Source organism: Arachis hypogaea, chromosome 2 (genome assembly GCF_003086295.3).
Source record: "Arachis hypogaea cultivar Tifrunner chromosome 2, arahy.Tifrunner.gnm2.J5K5, whole genome shotgun sequence".
Taxonomy (NCBI): Eukaryota; Viridiplantae; Streptophyta; class Magnoliopsida; order Fabales; family Fabaceae; genus Arachis; species Arachis hypogaea.
Window position 1 is genome coordinate 46,403,528 of NC_092037.1, and position 15,977 is coordinate 46,419,504.

At 32.6% G+C, this 15,977-nt stretch overlaps 1 protein-coding gene across 1 annotated transcript; it reads right to left on the minus strand.

The window, feature by feature from the left end:
• Positions 1-6,817: 6,817 nt before the first annotated feature.
• LOC112724741 (uncharacterized) lies at positions 6,818-15,555 on the minus strand. The gene is made up of 5 exons (XM_025775425.1): positions 13,660-15,555; positions 13,247-13,454; positions 10,475-10,666; positions 8,553-8,716; positions 6,818-6,853 (listed from the first exon to the last, which is right to left on the minus strand). The coding sequence occupies exons 1-5, from the start codon at positions 15,553-15,555 to the stop codon at positions 6,818-6,820; spliced, it is 2,496 nt and encodes an 831-aa protein (XP_025631210.1).
• Positions 15,556-15,977: the final 422 nt, after the last annotated feature.

Genomic DNA, 15,977 nt, shown 5'->3' on the forward strand with positions numbered 1-15,977 from the left:
TGTCATTAATTGTGAAACATTCTTTGGCCATCTCCTTGCTGCTCACAACCAAAGTCTTGTGAATTCCGAGTCGTATGGCAAAAATTGGTCCGTACTTTTTGGCCATTTCGCTTAGCTTCACGTGAGGTAGTTGTGAGCCACCAAGAAGGTGGAGGTGCCCTATTAAAGGCCATGCACCACCAGCTTCCGATGGTGATTTGGATGGGCCTATGCAATTTCTTGTTATGACAGATAGTGTGTAAAGAAATAGTAGAAGCGCGAGTACGGTGAACGTGGTTGATTGGAATAGGAGATTTTCAATAATCGATGGGTTCGAAGACATGTTTGGTTAAGTAGTTGTATAAGATATTAATTAATTAGGGCGACTATCAATATATAATAGGAAAAGTATAGGGAGCCAATGGTCTAAGCGTACAATGTGTACAATGAAGGTTTATGAAGTATTAGAGATATGATCATTAGTGTTACATTATCCTGTCAGGTTACGCTTTTGGGATGAGTGGGTTCATGACATGGTATTAGAGTTCTAAATCCGAAAGGTCAACCCTAGCACTACCCTATATAATATTAAGTGTTCACCATTATGTGATGAGCGCTAAGACATTTTTCTTCTTCTTCCTTGGGATTGATTTTTCGTATTTGGAGTGTAAAAAGTCAAATTTACTTTGTGGTTCAAGAAAAAAAAAGGATGTGTAATGAATATTTTTTAATTTCAGATCTATCCAATTTTTCTGAATAATTTATGCATTCATAGAATTAAACTTTGTACGTATATGTAATATTACGATGTTTTTAGGAAAACATAAAATAACTAACAATAAAAATAAAATTTTGCTCGTAAAAAGTTAAAAATTATGAAAATATTAGAAATTGAAGTCAATAATATAGTTTTAATAAAGAAAATAAGTTGACTAATATTAGTTTAAATACAAAATAAATATAGAGAAAAATATTGATCACTCAGATTTCTTAAAAAATATATGTTCAAATGTTAAAAATTATATTTGTAAAAATTATATTGATTAATTATTCACTGATTTATTATCGTGCATATTTCTCCACCATACTAAATATGTGGCATCCGAAAGTTGTATTCTTATCTAGACGGCGGTACCTATTGCAAGTTGGCCGTCTAATCAATTCTCATTATTATTATAACTTGTTTGACATTATCTTAAAGGCACGTGCCAAAAAACATGAGTAGTGCATCACGCCGTCACGTCAATTTTAGTGTTAGCCAGATGTACTTAAAATGTAGCAGAAGTTATTTTTTGACTTTTAGATTATAAAAAGTCACAATCGTATTTGACACTATTTTAAAAAATTTTTTAATTTTTTTAAAAGTTAATTTACAATTTTTTAAAAAAGTAGAAATATATGACTTTTCTATTTTTTGATAAGTTATTTTATCACTTAAAAAAAATTTAATTTCAAAACAAAAAAATCTATTTTTCTTTTTCACTCTGTGAAAAATACTGACATTTCACCATCATTTTTACACAAGGTCTGCTAGAAGAGCCTTCTACCATCATTCTCACACAATGTTCCAAATCTCACTATTTTCATGTAATAATTCATCTGATGAAAGTATTGATCCTCCACCATCATTTTCAGACAATATTACATTTGAACAACTTACTACATATATTCCTTTTAAGTATTTTTTTATTATTTTATCACTCTATTTTTTATTATTAATTTGTATTTAACTGTGATATGAAATTTCAGTTTTAATTTTATTTTTTTCATATGTGATTTTATAGTTTACTATTATTTTCATAGTTAATTATAGTAAGTTCTTGACCTCAATAAAAGAGAAGAGAGTTCTAATAGGAGTAAAAAAAAATAAAAACAGCAACAAAATATACATTGACACACTTTATATTTATTTTTTATTTTCACCTATCATATCATACACAATATTAGTGATTAGGTTATATAAAATCAAGATTCAATATTGGAAAGTATTTGTTATCATCGTTATTTTAATATTTATTCTCTTTTATAAAAAAATTATTTTTTGAGTTATTTATCCAAACGCTACAACTTTTAAAATAAGTACTTTTATAACTAAAAATTCAAACACAAAATAACTTATTTATAAGTTATTATTAATAAAAGTCTTTATATTTTAAACTCTTTTTCTAAAAAAAACTTATTTAAGTTATTTACCCAAACTAGATCTTACAGTCATGGAGTTAGCTAGCAAGTGCCCTACCAGAGTACCAGGCTACCACCCATGTTCTTATGTCTAATTCTAATGTTTCGTTGCTTGTGTAACGATCCAATTATTGAGGATATGATAAATGTTAATTTATATAAATTTAATTTTATAAATTTAATTTTAATGAAAAATAAATTTATATTAACATAATTTATTAGTAATTTTTATATTAAAATAAATTATAATAAAATAAATATTATTTAAACTATACTATTTAATGAACAATTATTAAAAAAATATTAATTTAAATATTTAAATAGATCTTATTAATTAATTTTATAATAAAATTAATATTTATTTACTAAATTTAAATAACATTAAAAATTAAAAAAATATATATTTTAATATATAAAAATACTAATAAATATTAAATTAAAAAATAAAACACTAATAAAATACATAAAAAATAATATTTTATACAAAATTAATAAATAAAGTATTATTATTTCTCCTGTATGTAATTAATAATTTGATCCTCCTTAATTGAGTTTCGATCACGGTCCATTTCTGTAGAAGAGATAAATATTAGACATAAAGAACACTAAATGATAAAAAAAGTTCATATCAACTAAGAACAATAAGAACTCTAAAAAAATAACATACATGAAAAATCAAAACATTAAAAAAAATAATATAAAATATATTTTTTATATAAATAAAATAAATACAATAAAAAATAAAAATATGAAAGAGAGTACTATAAATTTTAGAGAAAGTGGCGGGGGTTAGTAGTTTTATTAAAATCTGATCAGTACTTAACCAGTAAAACAAAAATGAGTAATCCTATACCATTAGGTGTAATCTGATAAACTACTATTTTATGATATATTTTGGACTGAATTGAGTAGGTTTTTATCAACTATTTTTACACTTATTCATGTAAATTGCATGTTTTTCATTTCCTTCCTAATTTTGTGCTATGATTGAAAACATGCTCCTAGGCCTTAAAATTGTTAATTTTTAATTCTCTGAAAGTTGTGGTAGGCTTAGAGAAGGGAGGGTTGAATCTATGCCTTCCTTTTCAGTTGTTGTTATTACCTTTTGTTACGGTGGGTAACCGGAGATTAATAAAATAGATGGCGTTAGTTGGCCCAATCGTCCGCAGATGGTAGTCTCCGAGCCGGTTCGCACGCTGGAGCCTCCTTCCGGCTTGTATACGTGAGTGAATGGGGGGTGGTACCTGCAAAGACACTCCGATGCCTAAGTTAGCAAGGGTGTTAGCAGGTCTAGAGAGTATTGGGCTTAGAGATACCTGAGGGGTGTCAGTGTATTTATAGTGGTGAGCCAATAACCACCGTTGGAGTAGTGCCGTATCTTTTGGGTGTTAACCGTCCATTTATCTTAGGGAGGTTAAGATATGGCTTACCGAAGCGGTTAGAGAGATTTTAGGGGCGGTTACTCATTTGAATGAGTGTTTATCTGCCAGCTAATCTCATATCCGACTTCTTTAGAGTAAGTCGTAGTCAACACCGACTTCTTATATGAAGGTCGGTGCTTAGCTAGGCTTAATTCTTCGGATTAGGCCTTTTATTTGGACCTGGTCCTTTATCATTGGGCCAGGGTATGAACACCTTTTAAATCAAAACTTTCAATTTTGATTCTATTTGTACTCAGCAGCAGAAATTTATGAGACAATTTATTTTTGTCTCATGAATATCAGAAAATAGAATACAGCAAAGAAGAGAAAAGCTAACACCAACATATATCCTGGTTTGGTTGTCTTGTGCTATGCAACCTACGTCCAGTCTCCTCCACAACAATGGAGGAATTTTCACTATAGTTAAAAGTATTACATACACCAATTTCACACTCAAGTTCTAACCTAACTTGACATTGGCTATGCTAACACCTAACTATTCACTCTTAGTGCTAACCCAACTAAGAAAGGGATACCTAATAGGTACAAGATACAAGACACTTAACCAACCTAAAGAAATCAGAAAATAACTCTAGGCTTTTCTCTCAAGTGTATCACTCATCCTTTTTCCATTTATGGCTTTTACTTGAGCTTTCTCACAATGCCTTTTCTCACAAGAAATTACAGAAAGATAAACATAGAAAAGTACATTACAATCAGTAAAACATGAAGGAGATTGACTTCATATTAGCAAGCCTCTGATTCAGTTATTCATACTGGCGGAATGCACCTTTGATTAGGTTACACTGTCAGGTTAGTTGCATTTTTTCAAAGAACACTTCTCAGAACAAAACCTCAATACTCTGGTTATCTCTTCTTAGTTCTGAATGAGCAGAGAGCTTCTTTTTATCTCCTTGCATGTTACTTGGTTCTTCTTCCTAGGTTAACTCCTTAAGCCTTGAACTTCACCAACACACCACATCACCTTTTTTCCCAATTAATCCCCAAATTGAAAGTTTGAGTCTGACCTTCTTTCTTGATCGAAAGTCTCATGACATCATAAATAGATGTTTCCAATGATAAAACCCTATCTTAGCCATTGAAAACCAACTTTGTCTCCAAGATACACTTGTGACCGTGGATGCACAGCAAATTAGAGAAGAAATCATCTTTCCCTTGTAACCTATTTTTGGAATGGGAGAGTGTTGGGAAGAAGAGAAGAAAATGAGATACGTGTAGAAGGAAATGAAAATCACCTTTAACTTATGACCTCTTCTTGATATAGATTGATGATGGGTGATTAGATTTCTATCATTTGCTTAATCTTCTCTTTCTTGTTTCTTTAATGAATAGCTTAGGGAAGAAACTCTCTCTTTCTCTTTCTCACTTTTCTGAGTTTTCTGACCAAGGTACAAAAGTGAACGTTGCTTTTGGTAAGGCAAATGAGTGGGATTTGCTTGCTGAATTCAAATTGGGCTTGGATTGGGTTGTGATTTGCTTGGCCCGTTGGTTCCTTTTCTTTACTTCTTGAAGGATTCATCTTGAGATGGATGACTAGGGCTTGGTTCATTCCATTCATGTAACCCGTTTACTTTCTATTCATCATCTTTGGGCTTCTTTTATTTTTGTGACCCATTAGAATAGATTCAGCTTGCTTTGAGTTGGGTTGTTGTTGATTAATAGCCTTCCAGCCTTGTTTTTATTTTCATCCAATTGGGCTGCTCCATTATATTTATTTTTGGCCTGCGACATATCATCATAAATAATCAACACTAATTATTTACTTTGCTTAATAAAATAATGTTTGTCATCATTAATTAATTTAGTTAATTTCTTAACTCAACAATCTCCCCCTTGATGACAAACATAATTAAACATTAATCAAAAGGAATTGAATTTTAGTAAAATTAAGAAACTTCCCTTTGAATATGATGTTGCTTGCTTTTGTGTTGCTCCTCCTTTTCTTTTCAAGAGATTCTCCCCCTAGATTTAAGCTCTTCTTTTCTTTCTTGTTTGCATATACTTATTTGGAACAAAAAAATGTTATATACTATCCAAGGATGCAGCAAACAGTAACAGTTTCAAACAGTTATAACATCTCATGAAACATGGCTAAGTGGATTTGTTTAGCCCAAAACTGAGTCAAAATAAATCAGTAATTAGAACAAATATCCACCTCAAAATTTTAACCAAAACAGAGCATCAAGACTAGCAATGACAAAGCAGAGCAACAAATCATGTAAAGCAAATTCATATTCACATGCCAAATAAAAACACAGCAGTAGCAAAATTTCAAATTCTTTTATGCCTACTACCTACTACTACTCTCCCTTTTGTCATCAAGGGTGGACAACAAGCAAGATCAATAAAAACAACACCTTAAACCCTGCAAGAAAGTGTCAGAGACTTTTCTTTGATGATACCAGATTAGCTTGATGTGCTCTTCCTTTCTTTCATATGAGTTGCTCCCCCTTAATATATGCTAATCGCTTAATCTGAGGACACAAACAATAATGCCAACACAACAATTCACCAGCACAACATAAAGTTCAAATGACTTAAAGTCATCCAAGTTCAGTTCACAAATAAGTCAGCCAAGTTCAGTTCACAAACAAATCATACAGAATTCAGCTCATAAACACAAGTCAATTAACAAACACAAGACTAGTCAAAACTAATATCTAATAATCTCAGTAAGTCTTATGTCTTATCAAACCTCATATATGCATTTTTCTCCCCCTTTAGTCATCAAGGTGGTAAAAATAAAATAAAATAGGACCTGCAAAAAAGTGTGTTAGAGACATGTTAAACCTAAATGTTGCGTTTTGAAATACTAAGAAAAATTTGGAAGAGAAATCAAGATCATATTTCAACCCGCAACACCATAGTTATATAACAAAACTCACAATGTGCGAAGACCAATTCTTGGTAAAGACTCATTAGAGCCAATCAAAAAGAGAGTTTCATATCACTTGAAGGTTTTAGAGAACAAAAGGAGACCACATGTGTAATAAGATTTAAGCTTGGTCCATGTCCATTTTTACACTACAAAATCCAGATCTCTCATTTCTTATTCAGCAAATGTCTCTTTGACATGAGTGGGTTTGCAATAGCTACAAGTTAAGAGTGCTCTTGAAAAAAGAAAGTTCAGAATCCTATTCCAAGAAAGTTCAGAGCCCAGAAGATTAAATTCGAAATGATGGTTCTTCTTCTGCCCAAAATTATCTCATCCGAACTTATGAAACAAAATCTTCAACAAACACATCAGCAATCTTCAAACAATGAATCATGACTTAAAATTCCTAAACTAGTTCTAAGCATACAAAATCTGTCCTCAGCTAGTGGTTTAGTGAAAATATCTGCCAATTGCTCTTCTGATTTAACAAATTGAATGCTAATATCCCCCTTTTGGACATGTTCTCTTATTGAGTGAAGTTTTACTTCAATATGTTTAGTCCTAGAGTGCTAAACTGGATTTTTAGAAATATTAATGGCACTCATATTATCACACAGCAAGGGAATATTTTCAGCATTTAATTTGTAATCAGCAAGCTGTGTTTTTAACCATATAAGCTGAGAACAACATGAAGAAGCAACTATATACTTAGCCTCTGCAGTGGATAAAGCCACTGTTGGCTGCTTCTTACTTGACCAAATATTCAAGGACTTTCCAAGGAAGCAACATAGGCATGGAGTGCTCCTTCTATCAACTCTATCACCAATAAAATCTGCATCACAATAACCAACTGCAGAAAAATCATCAATCTTAGGATACCAAAGACCAAAATTGGGTGTGCCATGAACATATCTAATGATCCTTTTAACTGCTGAAAGATGTGACTCTTTAGGTTTGGATTGGAACCTTGAACACAATCCAACACTTTGCACAGTGTCGGGTCTAGAGGATGTTAAGTACATAAGAGAACCAATCATTCCTCTATATCTAGTCTCATCTACATCTTTCTCAGTTTCTCCTTTATCTAATTTAGAATTAGGGTGCATGGGAGTTCCCATGGGTTTGGCATTTTTCATACCAAATTTCTTAACTAATTCCTTGGCATACTTCTCTTTATGAATGAAAATACCATTTTTAGTTTGTTTAATTTGCAGCCCAAGAAAAAAATTAAGTTCACCCATCATACTCATGTCAAATTCACTTGTCATGAGTTTTTCAAATTCAAAACAAAGGGATTCATTTGCTGATCCAAAAATAATTTCATCAACATATATTTGGACTAAAATAAAAGAATCATTAGAATTCTTGATAAATAGAGTTGTGTCTGTGGTGCCTCTTTGAAAACCATTTTTCAAAAGAAAAGAGCTAAGTCTCTCATACCAAGCTCTAGGAGCTTGTCTTAAACCATAGAGAGTTTTAGATAATTTGAAAACATGATTAGAATGCTCTGTGTTTTCAAAACTAGGTGGCTACTCCACATATACTTCTCTATCTATCACACCATTCAAAAATACACACTTCACATCCATTTGGTATAATTTAAAACCACAAAATGCAGCATAAGCTAAGAGAAGTCTTATTGCTTCCATTCGGGCAACAGGGGCAAAGGATTCATCAAAGTCTATTCCTTCTTCTTGGTCATATCCTTGTGCCACAAGCCTTGCCTTGTTTCTTGCAATGCTGCCATCTTCTCCTAACTTGTTCCGAAATATCCACTTGGTGCCGGTCACTTTCTGTCTACTTGGCCTTGGAACCAAAGTCCACACTTGGTTCTTCTCAAACTCAAGAAGCTCATCTTCTATTGTTTTAACCCAAGAAGGGTCACTAAGGGATTTCTTGACATTTTGAGGATCTATTTGTGAGAGAAGGGCAATGTTTGATTCTTCATTTGCCTTTCTAGTGGATGACCGAGTTCTAACCCCTTGAGAGACATCTCCAATGACAAATTCCTCTGGATAATTCTTCAAGAATCTCCATTCACGAGGTCTGGTGGACTTGGAGGCAGATTCAGTTACCAAGGGATTCTGGGTACTGCTGGTTTCAGGATTTCCTTCAGATTCGTGAGACAAAATATAATTGTCTCTTAACTTTTCAGCAACAGCAGTTTCTGGTTCAGCTTGAATAGAACTTCCATTTTCTTGATTTTGCACAGTTTCAACTTCCTTTTGAGCTTGATTTCCTGCATCACAATCTTCCAAAATACTTTGTACCAAGTTAGTATCACAAAATGTAACATGTATGGACTCCTCAATAATCCTAACATCTTGATGATAAACCCTATATGCTTTACTAGTTGTGGAATATCCTACAAGCAAACACTCATAAGCCTTTGGATCAAATTTGCCCAAATTATCCTTGTTATTTAAAACAAAACATTTGCATTCAAAGATGTGTAAGTAATCTAAGTTTGGTGGGTAGCCTTTCCAAAATTCATAAGGGGTTTTCTTCAAAAATTTCCTTATGATTGTTCTATTCAAAATGTGGCAAGCCGTGTTAACTGCTTCAGCCCAAAGGAATTTTGGAACATTACTCTTACAAAGTATAGCTCTTGTCATCTCTTGTATGCTTTTATTTCTTCTTTCCACAACACCATTTTATTGTGGTGTCCTTGGACAAGAGAAGTTGTGAGATATTCCAAATTCTTCACAAAAGGATTCAAATAAATTGTTTTCAAATTCAGTTCCATGATAACTTTTTATAGAAGAGATTTTTAAATCCTTTTCATTTTGAATTTTCTTGCAAAAAGGTTCAAAGGCCGAAAAAGCTTCATTTTTGTGTGCAAGAAATAAAACCCAACCAAACCTAGTATAGTCATCCACAATTACTAAACCATAATGTTTACCACCTAGGCTTTGAGTTCTTGTTAGACCAAATAAATCAATGTGTAGCAACTCAAGTGGTCTTTTAGTAGAGATGTCTTCCTTTGGTTTAAAAGAACTTTTTGTTTGTTTTCCCATTTGGCAAGCATCACAAGTGATGTCTTTGTCAAACTTTATCAAAGGAAGACCTCTTACTAATTCTTTCTTTACAAGTTTGTTTATTTGAAACATACTTGCATGGCCCAATCTCTTGTGCCATAACCACTTTTTAGATTCTTTAGAGTGAAGACAAGCTACATTTTGATCCTTTAGTTCATCAAGAGTAAGTCCATACATATTATTAAAACGCTTGGCAACAAACATCACTTTATTTGTCTTTTCATTAACAACACAGCATTCAAGTCTTTTGAAAGTCACTAAATATCCTAAATCACATAGCTGACTAATACTCAAAAGATTGTGTTTCAAACTGCATACCAAAAGTATATCATCAATGAAAGTAGATTGCTCATTACCTACTTTTCCAACAGCAATAATTTTACCTTTACCATCATCTCCAAAGGTCACAAAACCTCCATCATACTTATTTAGTTTGATGAAGTAAGTTGACCTTCCAATCATGTGCCTTGAACATCCATTGTCCATGTACCACATGTCCTTTTTGTTCTTGGATGCTAGGCAAATCTGCATGAAGAGTTTCAAGTAGCCTTAGGTATCCAAACTAATTTGGATCCTTTGAAGTTAATCAATCTTGGTTGCCCAAGTGCATTGAAATCACAAACAACATTGTAAACTTTGTTTCCTACAACTCTTTTTTCAATGAAACATTGTGCATATGAGTGACCAAATTTCTTGCAATTAACACAATGATTTTCTGATGTGTGTCGCTAAAATTTAGATGAGCTACCATGCTGGAAATGATTAAATGATTGATATTTTCTGGTTTTTGGAAGAGGTGCATTTTTTTTGACAAACTGATTTTTGTTATAATTATTCCTCTTTGCAAAAGCATTTTCACCAGAATTTTTGAAAACCTTTGGATTTTTTCGAATATGAGGTTTTATTTTAAAATGGTGGTTTCTTGAAAGCAACCTCATTTTTCGAAAAGTATCCCAAACCTGGCCTGTTTGAAGTAGGTTCGGTTCTTGGTGAAGGTTCAGTTTCACTTGTATAAACTTCATCAAATTTCTCCTCAAGTGTGGGAACATTCCCAATACCAGATTTGTTAGATGTGGCTTTTGTATTTGATGATGAAACCACAAATTTTATAGAGGAAATATTGGAAGCTGCATCTTCCTTGGCTATGTAGCCTAAACCAGATTTTTTAAACAATGGTCTTTGACTTGCAAGTAATTTGTCCAAGTTACTAGAACCTTGAGCAAATTTTGCTAAGTCACCATTCAGCCTTTTAATCATATCATTTAATCTTTCATTTTCAGTAATTAACTCATACGAAGGATCCACAATGTGCTTTCCTTTTAATTTTTCAAGTTCAGATTTTAGAAATCTATTTTCTTCAATAATGTCCAAAGCACATTCAGTTTCCTTCACTTTTTCTTTTAAAAAATTATTTTCAGCTCTTAACACATCTCTTTCATATCTACGTTCATTGTATTTGTCAAGAAGTTTTGAGGTGTTTAAAGTGAGATCATCAATAATAGCATGCAAGTCCTCAATGGTCAAATCATAATAATTTACCTCATCAAGATTGTTGTTTCCAGCCATGAAGCAGTCTTTGTCATCTCCTTCAGATTCTTCTTCTTCATTTGAGTCATTCTCAAGATCCTCCCAAGCTGCCATGAGTACTCTCTTCCTTTCCTTCTTTCCTTTGTCCTCCTTTTTGAGCTTTGGACAGTTTAGCTTGAAGTGTCCAGCCTCCTTGCAGTGATGGCACGTCACCTTGCTCAAGTCGAACTTGTGCTCCTTTGAACTTGAACCCTTGTATTTGCCCTTACTTTTCATCATCCTTCTAAATCTCCTAGCAAAAAAGAAAAGCTCATCATCTGAAATACCATCACTAGACTCACTCTCTTTTAGTTCTATCTGTGATTTGAGGACTATTCCCTTTTTTTTGAGTCTGTATTTGTATGTGTGGCTTCATAGGCAAGGCGTTTTCCTCTCAGTTCATCATAGGTTATGGGACTTATGTTGTTGCTCTCAGTTAGAACACTGGCAGTGTTTTCTCATTCATTTGTGAGGCTTCTAAGGAGTTTTCTCACCAAAGTTTGTTCTGCATAGTTTGTACCCATAGCATTAAGATTGTTGATTATAATTGAGAATCTCTCAAACGCTTCATCAATGCTTTCTCCATCCTTCATGCTAAATATCTCGTACTCTTTTCGCAGCATATCAATCCTCGTTTCTTTGACTTGTTTAGTGCCTTCGTGTGTAACCTGGAGTTTTTCCCAGATTTCTTTGGCTGTCTTGCATTTAGAAACCTTTTGGTACTCTTCAAAGTTGATAGCACAGTAAAGAAGGTTGATTGCTTTAGCATTTAGCTCTATCTTCTTCTTATCATCTTCGTTCCATTCAGCTTCTTCTTTTGGAGTCACTACTCCATCAGCACTTATTTTTGTTGGGATCTTGGGACCGCTCACAATAATCTTCCATACGTTATAGTCAATGGATTGGATGAAGATCCTTATCCTTTCTTTCCAGTAGGAATAGTTCTTCCCGCCTTCAGTGAGGGTGTAGGCAACTATGGTTGTGCCCAAGTTGTTCGCCATTGGATCTTGCTCCAAGTGGTTAAGCTTGATTCTTGAGACCTTAGCTCCTAATACCAATTGAAGGTTGTGGTAGGCTTAGAGAATGGGGGGTTGAATCTATGCCTTCCTTTTCAGTTGCGGTTATTACCTTTTAAATCAAAACTTTTAATTTTGATTCTGTTTGTACTCAGCAGCGGAAATTTATGAGACAATTTATTTTTGTCTCATGAATATCAGAAAATAGAACACAGCAGAGAAGAGAAAAGCTAACACCAGCATATATCTTGGTTCGGTTACCTTGTGCTATGCAACCTACGTCCAGTCTCCTCCACAACAATGGAGGAATTTCCACTATAGTTAAAAGTATTACATACACCAATTTCACACTCAAGTTCTAACCTAACTTGATATTAGCTATGCTAACATCTAACTATTCACTCTTAGTGCTAACCCAACTAAGAAATGGATACCTAATAGGTACAAGATACAAGATACTTAACCAACCTAAAGAAATCAGAAAATAACTCTAGGCTTTTCTCTCAAGTGTATCACTCAGTCTTTTTCCACTCATGGCTTTTACTTGAGCTTTCTCACAATGCCTTTTCTCACAAGAAATTACAGAAAGATAAACATAAAAAAGTACATTACAATCAGTAAAACATGAAGGAGATTGACTTCATCAACAGCCTTTGTGCTATGCAAAAATCTAGATTAGCAAGCCTCTGATTCAGTTCTTCATACTGGCGGAATGCACCTTGATTAGGTTACACTGTCTAGTTAGTTGAACTTTTTCAAAGAACACTTCTCAGAACAAAACCTCAATACTCTGGTTATCTCTCCTTAGTTCTAAATGAGCAGAGAGCTTCTTTTTATCTCCTTGCCAAGGGCGGAGCTAGGCTAACTATTTAGGGGGTGCGGTGTTATATTTTATATTACTATTTCTATTGATAAAATTAATATATATATATATATATATATATATATATATATATATATAATTTCAATCAAAGTAAGACAATAATATATAAAAATTACCACTTATAGTTTTGTATCATGAAAAAGCTATTCGACGTTTTTTTCTATTTTCAAAATCATCTATAATTGAATTTGTGTCGAAAATAGCTGCTAATTCTTTTTCTATATAGATGACCAAGTTGTCTGCAAGAAATTCATCAGCCATTTTACTTCGGAGTCTTGTCTTAACAATTTTCATTGCTGAAAAAGCTCTTTCTGTTGTTGCTGTAGACACTGGTAGAGTCAAAACAAGACGTATTAATCTATCAACCATGTGATAAGTTCTTGATTTTTCCATTTCTTGCAACTTGTTGCACAATTCAGAAAGTGTACCAATGCCTTTCAAATGATTTGGTATATCATGCTGATAATGTTGCAACTGAGATTTCAAAATATTTAGCTCATTAGAAGGAAAGTCAAGGGGATAAAACTTCTCTGCTAACTTGCTGATTTCTTCAATATTAAATGATTTGAAATTGTCCTTAGGATCCCAAAGCACAACTCAAAGTCAAAAGCTCTATTGTTTGCTCATTAAATCTACTATTCAACTCTTGTATTTGAGATTCAATTGTTGCCAAGAATACATCTATTCGATAATGATGCTCAACTGTTATACTTGGTTGACAAGATCGACCTCTTCCAAAAACATATTGTGCACTCATATTAGGGATTTCAATTTCATGTTTTTCACAAAAATCTTTAACATTTGCAAGAAAATTGCACCATCCACCATCTCTTAATTGTTGAAGAAGTAATTTTGATGTAGAAACAATATGCATTGCATTAAGAATATCTTGAGATTGTTGTTGCAGTGCTTGGCAAAGAACATTAGTGATTCCCATAATCTCTTTCATCAAGTGCAAAGTGAAAACAAATTCAAATGACAATAATATTTTACTAACACCATAAGCCTCACCTCTTTGTGCATAAGTTGTCCCGTCTTCAATGATATTATTGAGAACAATATTGGTAGCAGTAAACATTTTTACCAAACTGCAAATATAATTAAAGTGAGAGCTCCATCGAGTATCCCCAGCTCTTTGTAAAGTGCTTATTTGATTCGCACATTTGCCTGTTTCTAATTCATTTTGAGCAACCAAGTTTGCATTTTCAATTGCTTGAGCTTCTTGTAATTGATCATGTCTTTTTGAAGAAGCAATAACAATAGTGACAATAGAGTTTAATTGAGTAAAAAATTCATGAATTTGAAGTACCTCTCTTGAAACTGCCACCAATGCTAATTGTAACCTATGAGCAAAATAATGCACATAGTATGCTTGTGGAGAATCTTTAAGAAACAAAGCTTGCAAACCATTCCACTCACTCCGCATGTTGCTAGCACCATCATACCCTTGACCCCTAATATTTTCAACTTGGAGATTATAATGAGAAAGGACAGAAATCAATTCTTTCTTTAAAGTTGTTGCACAAGTATCAGTGACATGCACAAGATCAAAAAATATCTCTTTAACAAAACCATCTAGAATAACAAATCTCAAAACAATGGCCATTTGCTCCTTTTTAGATTCATATCTAGCTTCATCAACAATAATACAAAATTTGGCATCTCCAATCTCTTCTCTGATTGAATTTCTCATCTTAGTAGCAAGAATATGTAGAATTTCTTTTTGGACATCATTTGAAGTATACTTAGCATTTTTTGGAGCATTTTCCAAAACATTCTTTTTCACTCTTTCATTGTAAGATCCCAAAATTTTCAATATTTCCAAAAAGTTACCTCTGTTGCTTGAACTTTGGCTTTCATCATGTCCTTTGTATGCACAACCTTGAAATGTCAACCATCTAATGCAATCTATAGATGCTCCTAGTCGAATTCGATTCTTTTCAATCTCTTCTGATGTTTGCTTATGAAGAAGTTTGTCAATATGTTGTGATTGTTTCATCAAATCATCACATGATTTCAGCGCCTTATGATGGAATGAGTTAGGACCTTTGCCAATGTGATTCAAAAGAGCATATTCTTTTCCACTATTTACTTTTTTCCAATTCCTGAAACCATTCTCAATAAAAGCATTTGAACCCGTATTGATTGAAGGTTCCTTAGCAAAAAGAAAGCACGGAAAACAATATATAGCATAATCTTCTATAGAATATTCTAACCAAGATGGAAACAATTTAAACCATGAAGCTTGAAAGCGACGATGACTTTTATCACCAGAAAATGGATAATTATCAAGAATTGGTTGATTTGGCCCAACTTTAATATAAGTCCGACGGATTTCATCTCTTTTATTTGGAGGAAACTTCCAAATCATTGGTCGCATCCCAGGATCTCTTTCCAAACGAAAAACATCCAGTTGATTTGGAAGAAGTCGTGGACGCTTTGAGCTATTTAATGAAGAACTTGAAGTAATGAAATTTGATGACCCCTCAAGTATTGGAGTAGTAATAGTAGAAGCATCTTCATTTTCTTGATCTTTTCTTTTAAAAAATGTATCAATGGTTTTGAACTTACTCATAATTCAAATGGCCAAATAAGTTCCTATAATTAAAAATATATTTAGCGAAAAGTGTAAATTACAGTTTAAATCTTTACAAAATATAAAAATTATATTTCAATATAAAATATAATATTAAAATTCTGAACAATAATACTAACATCCTAGTATAAATAATATAAAATTGTAATTAAATAGTTAACAAATAAAAAAATAAATATACAAATTAACATATAATAACATAAACTTAATTAACAAATAATCATAAATTAACTAATTAAGTAAATAACTAAATATATAAAAAAGAATAAAAATAGAACCTTTTTTGAGAAAGAGGAGTGAAAAATCACTTGTTAAACTACTATCTTTTTTTTTAATCTGCAAAAAACAAAAAAAAAATAAAAGTCAAAGAGGTAAAATTATAAAAGATAAGAAGATTAAAA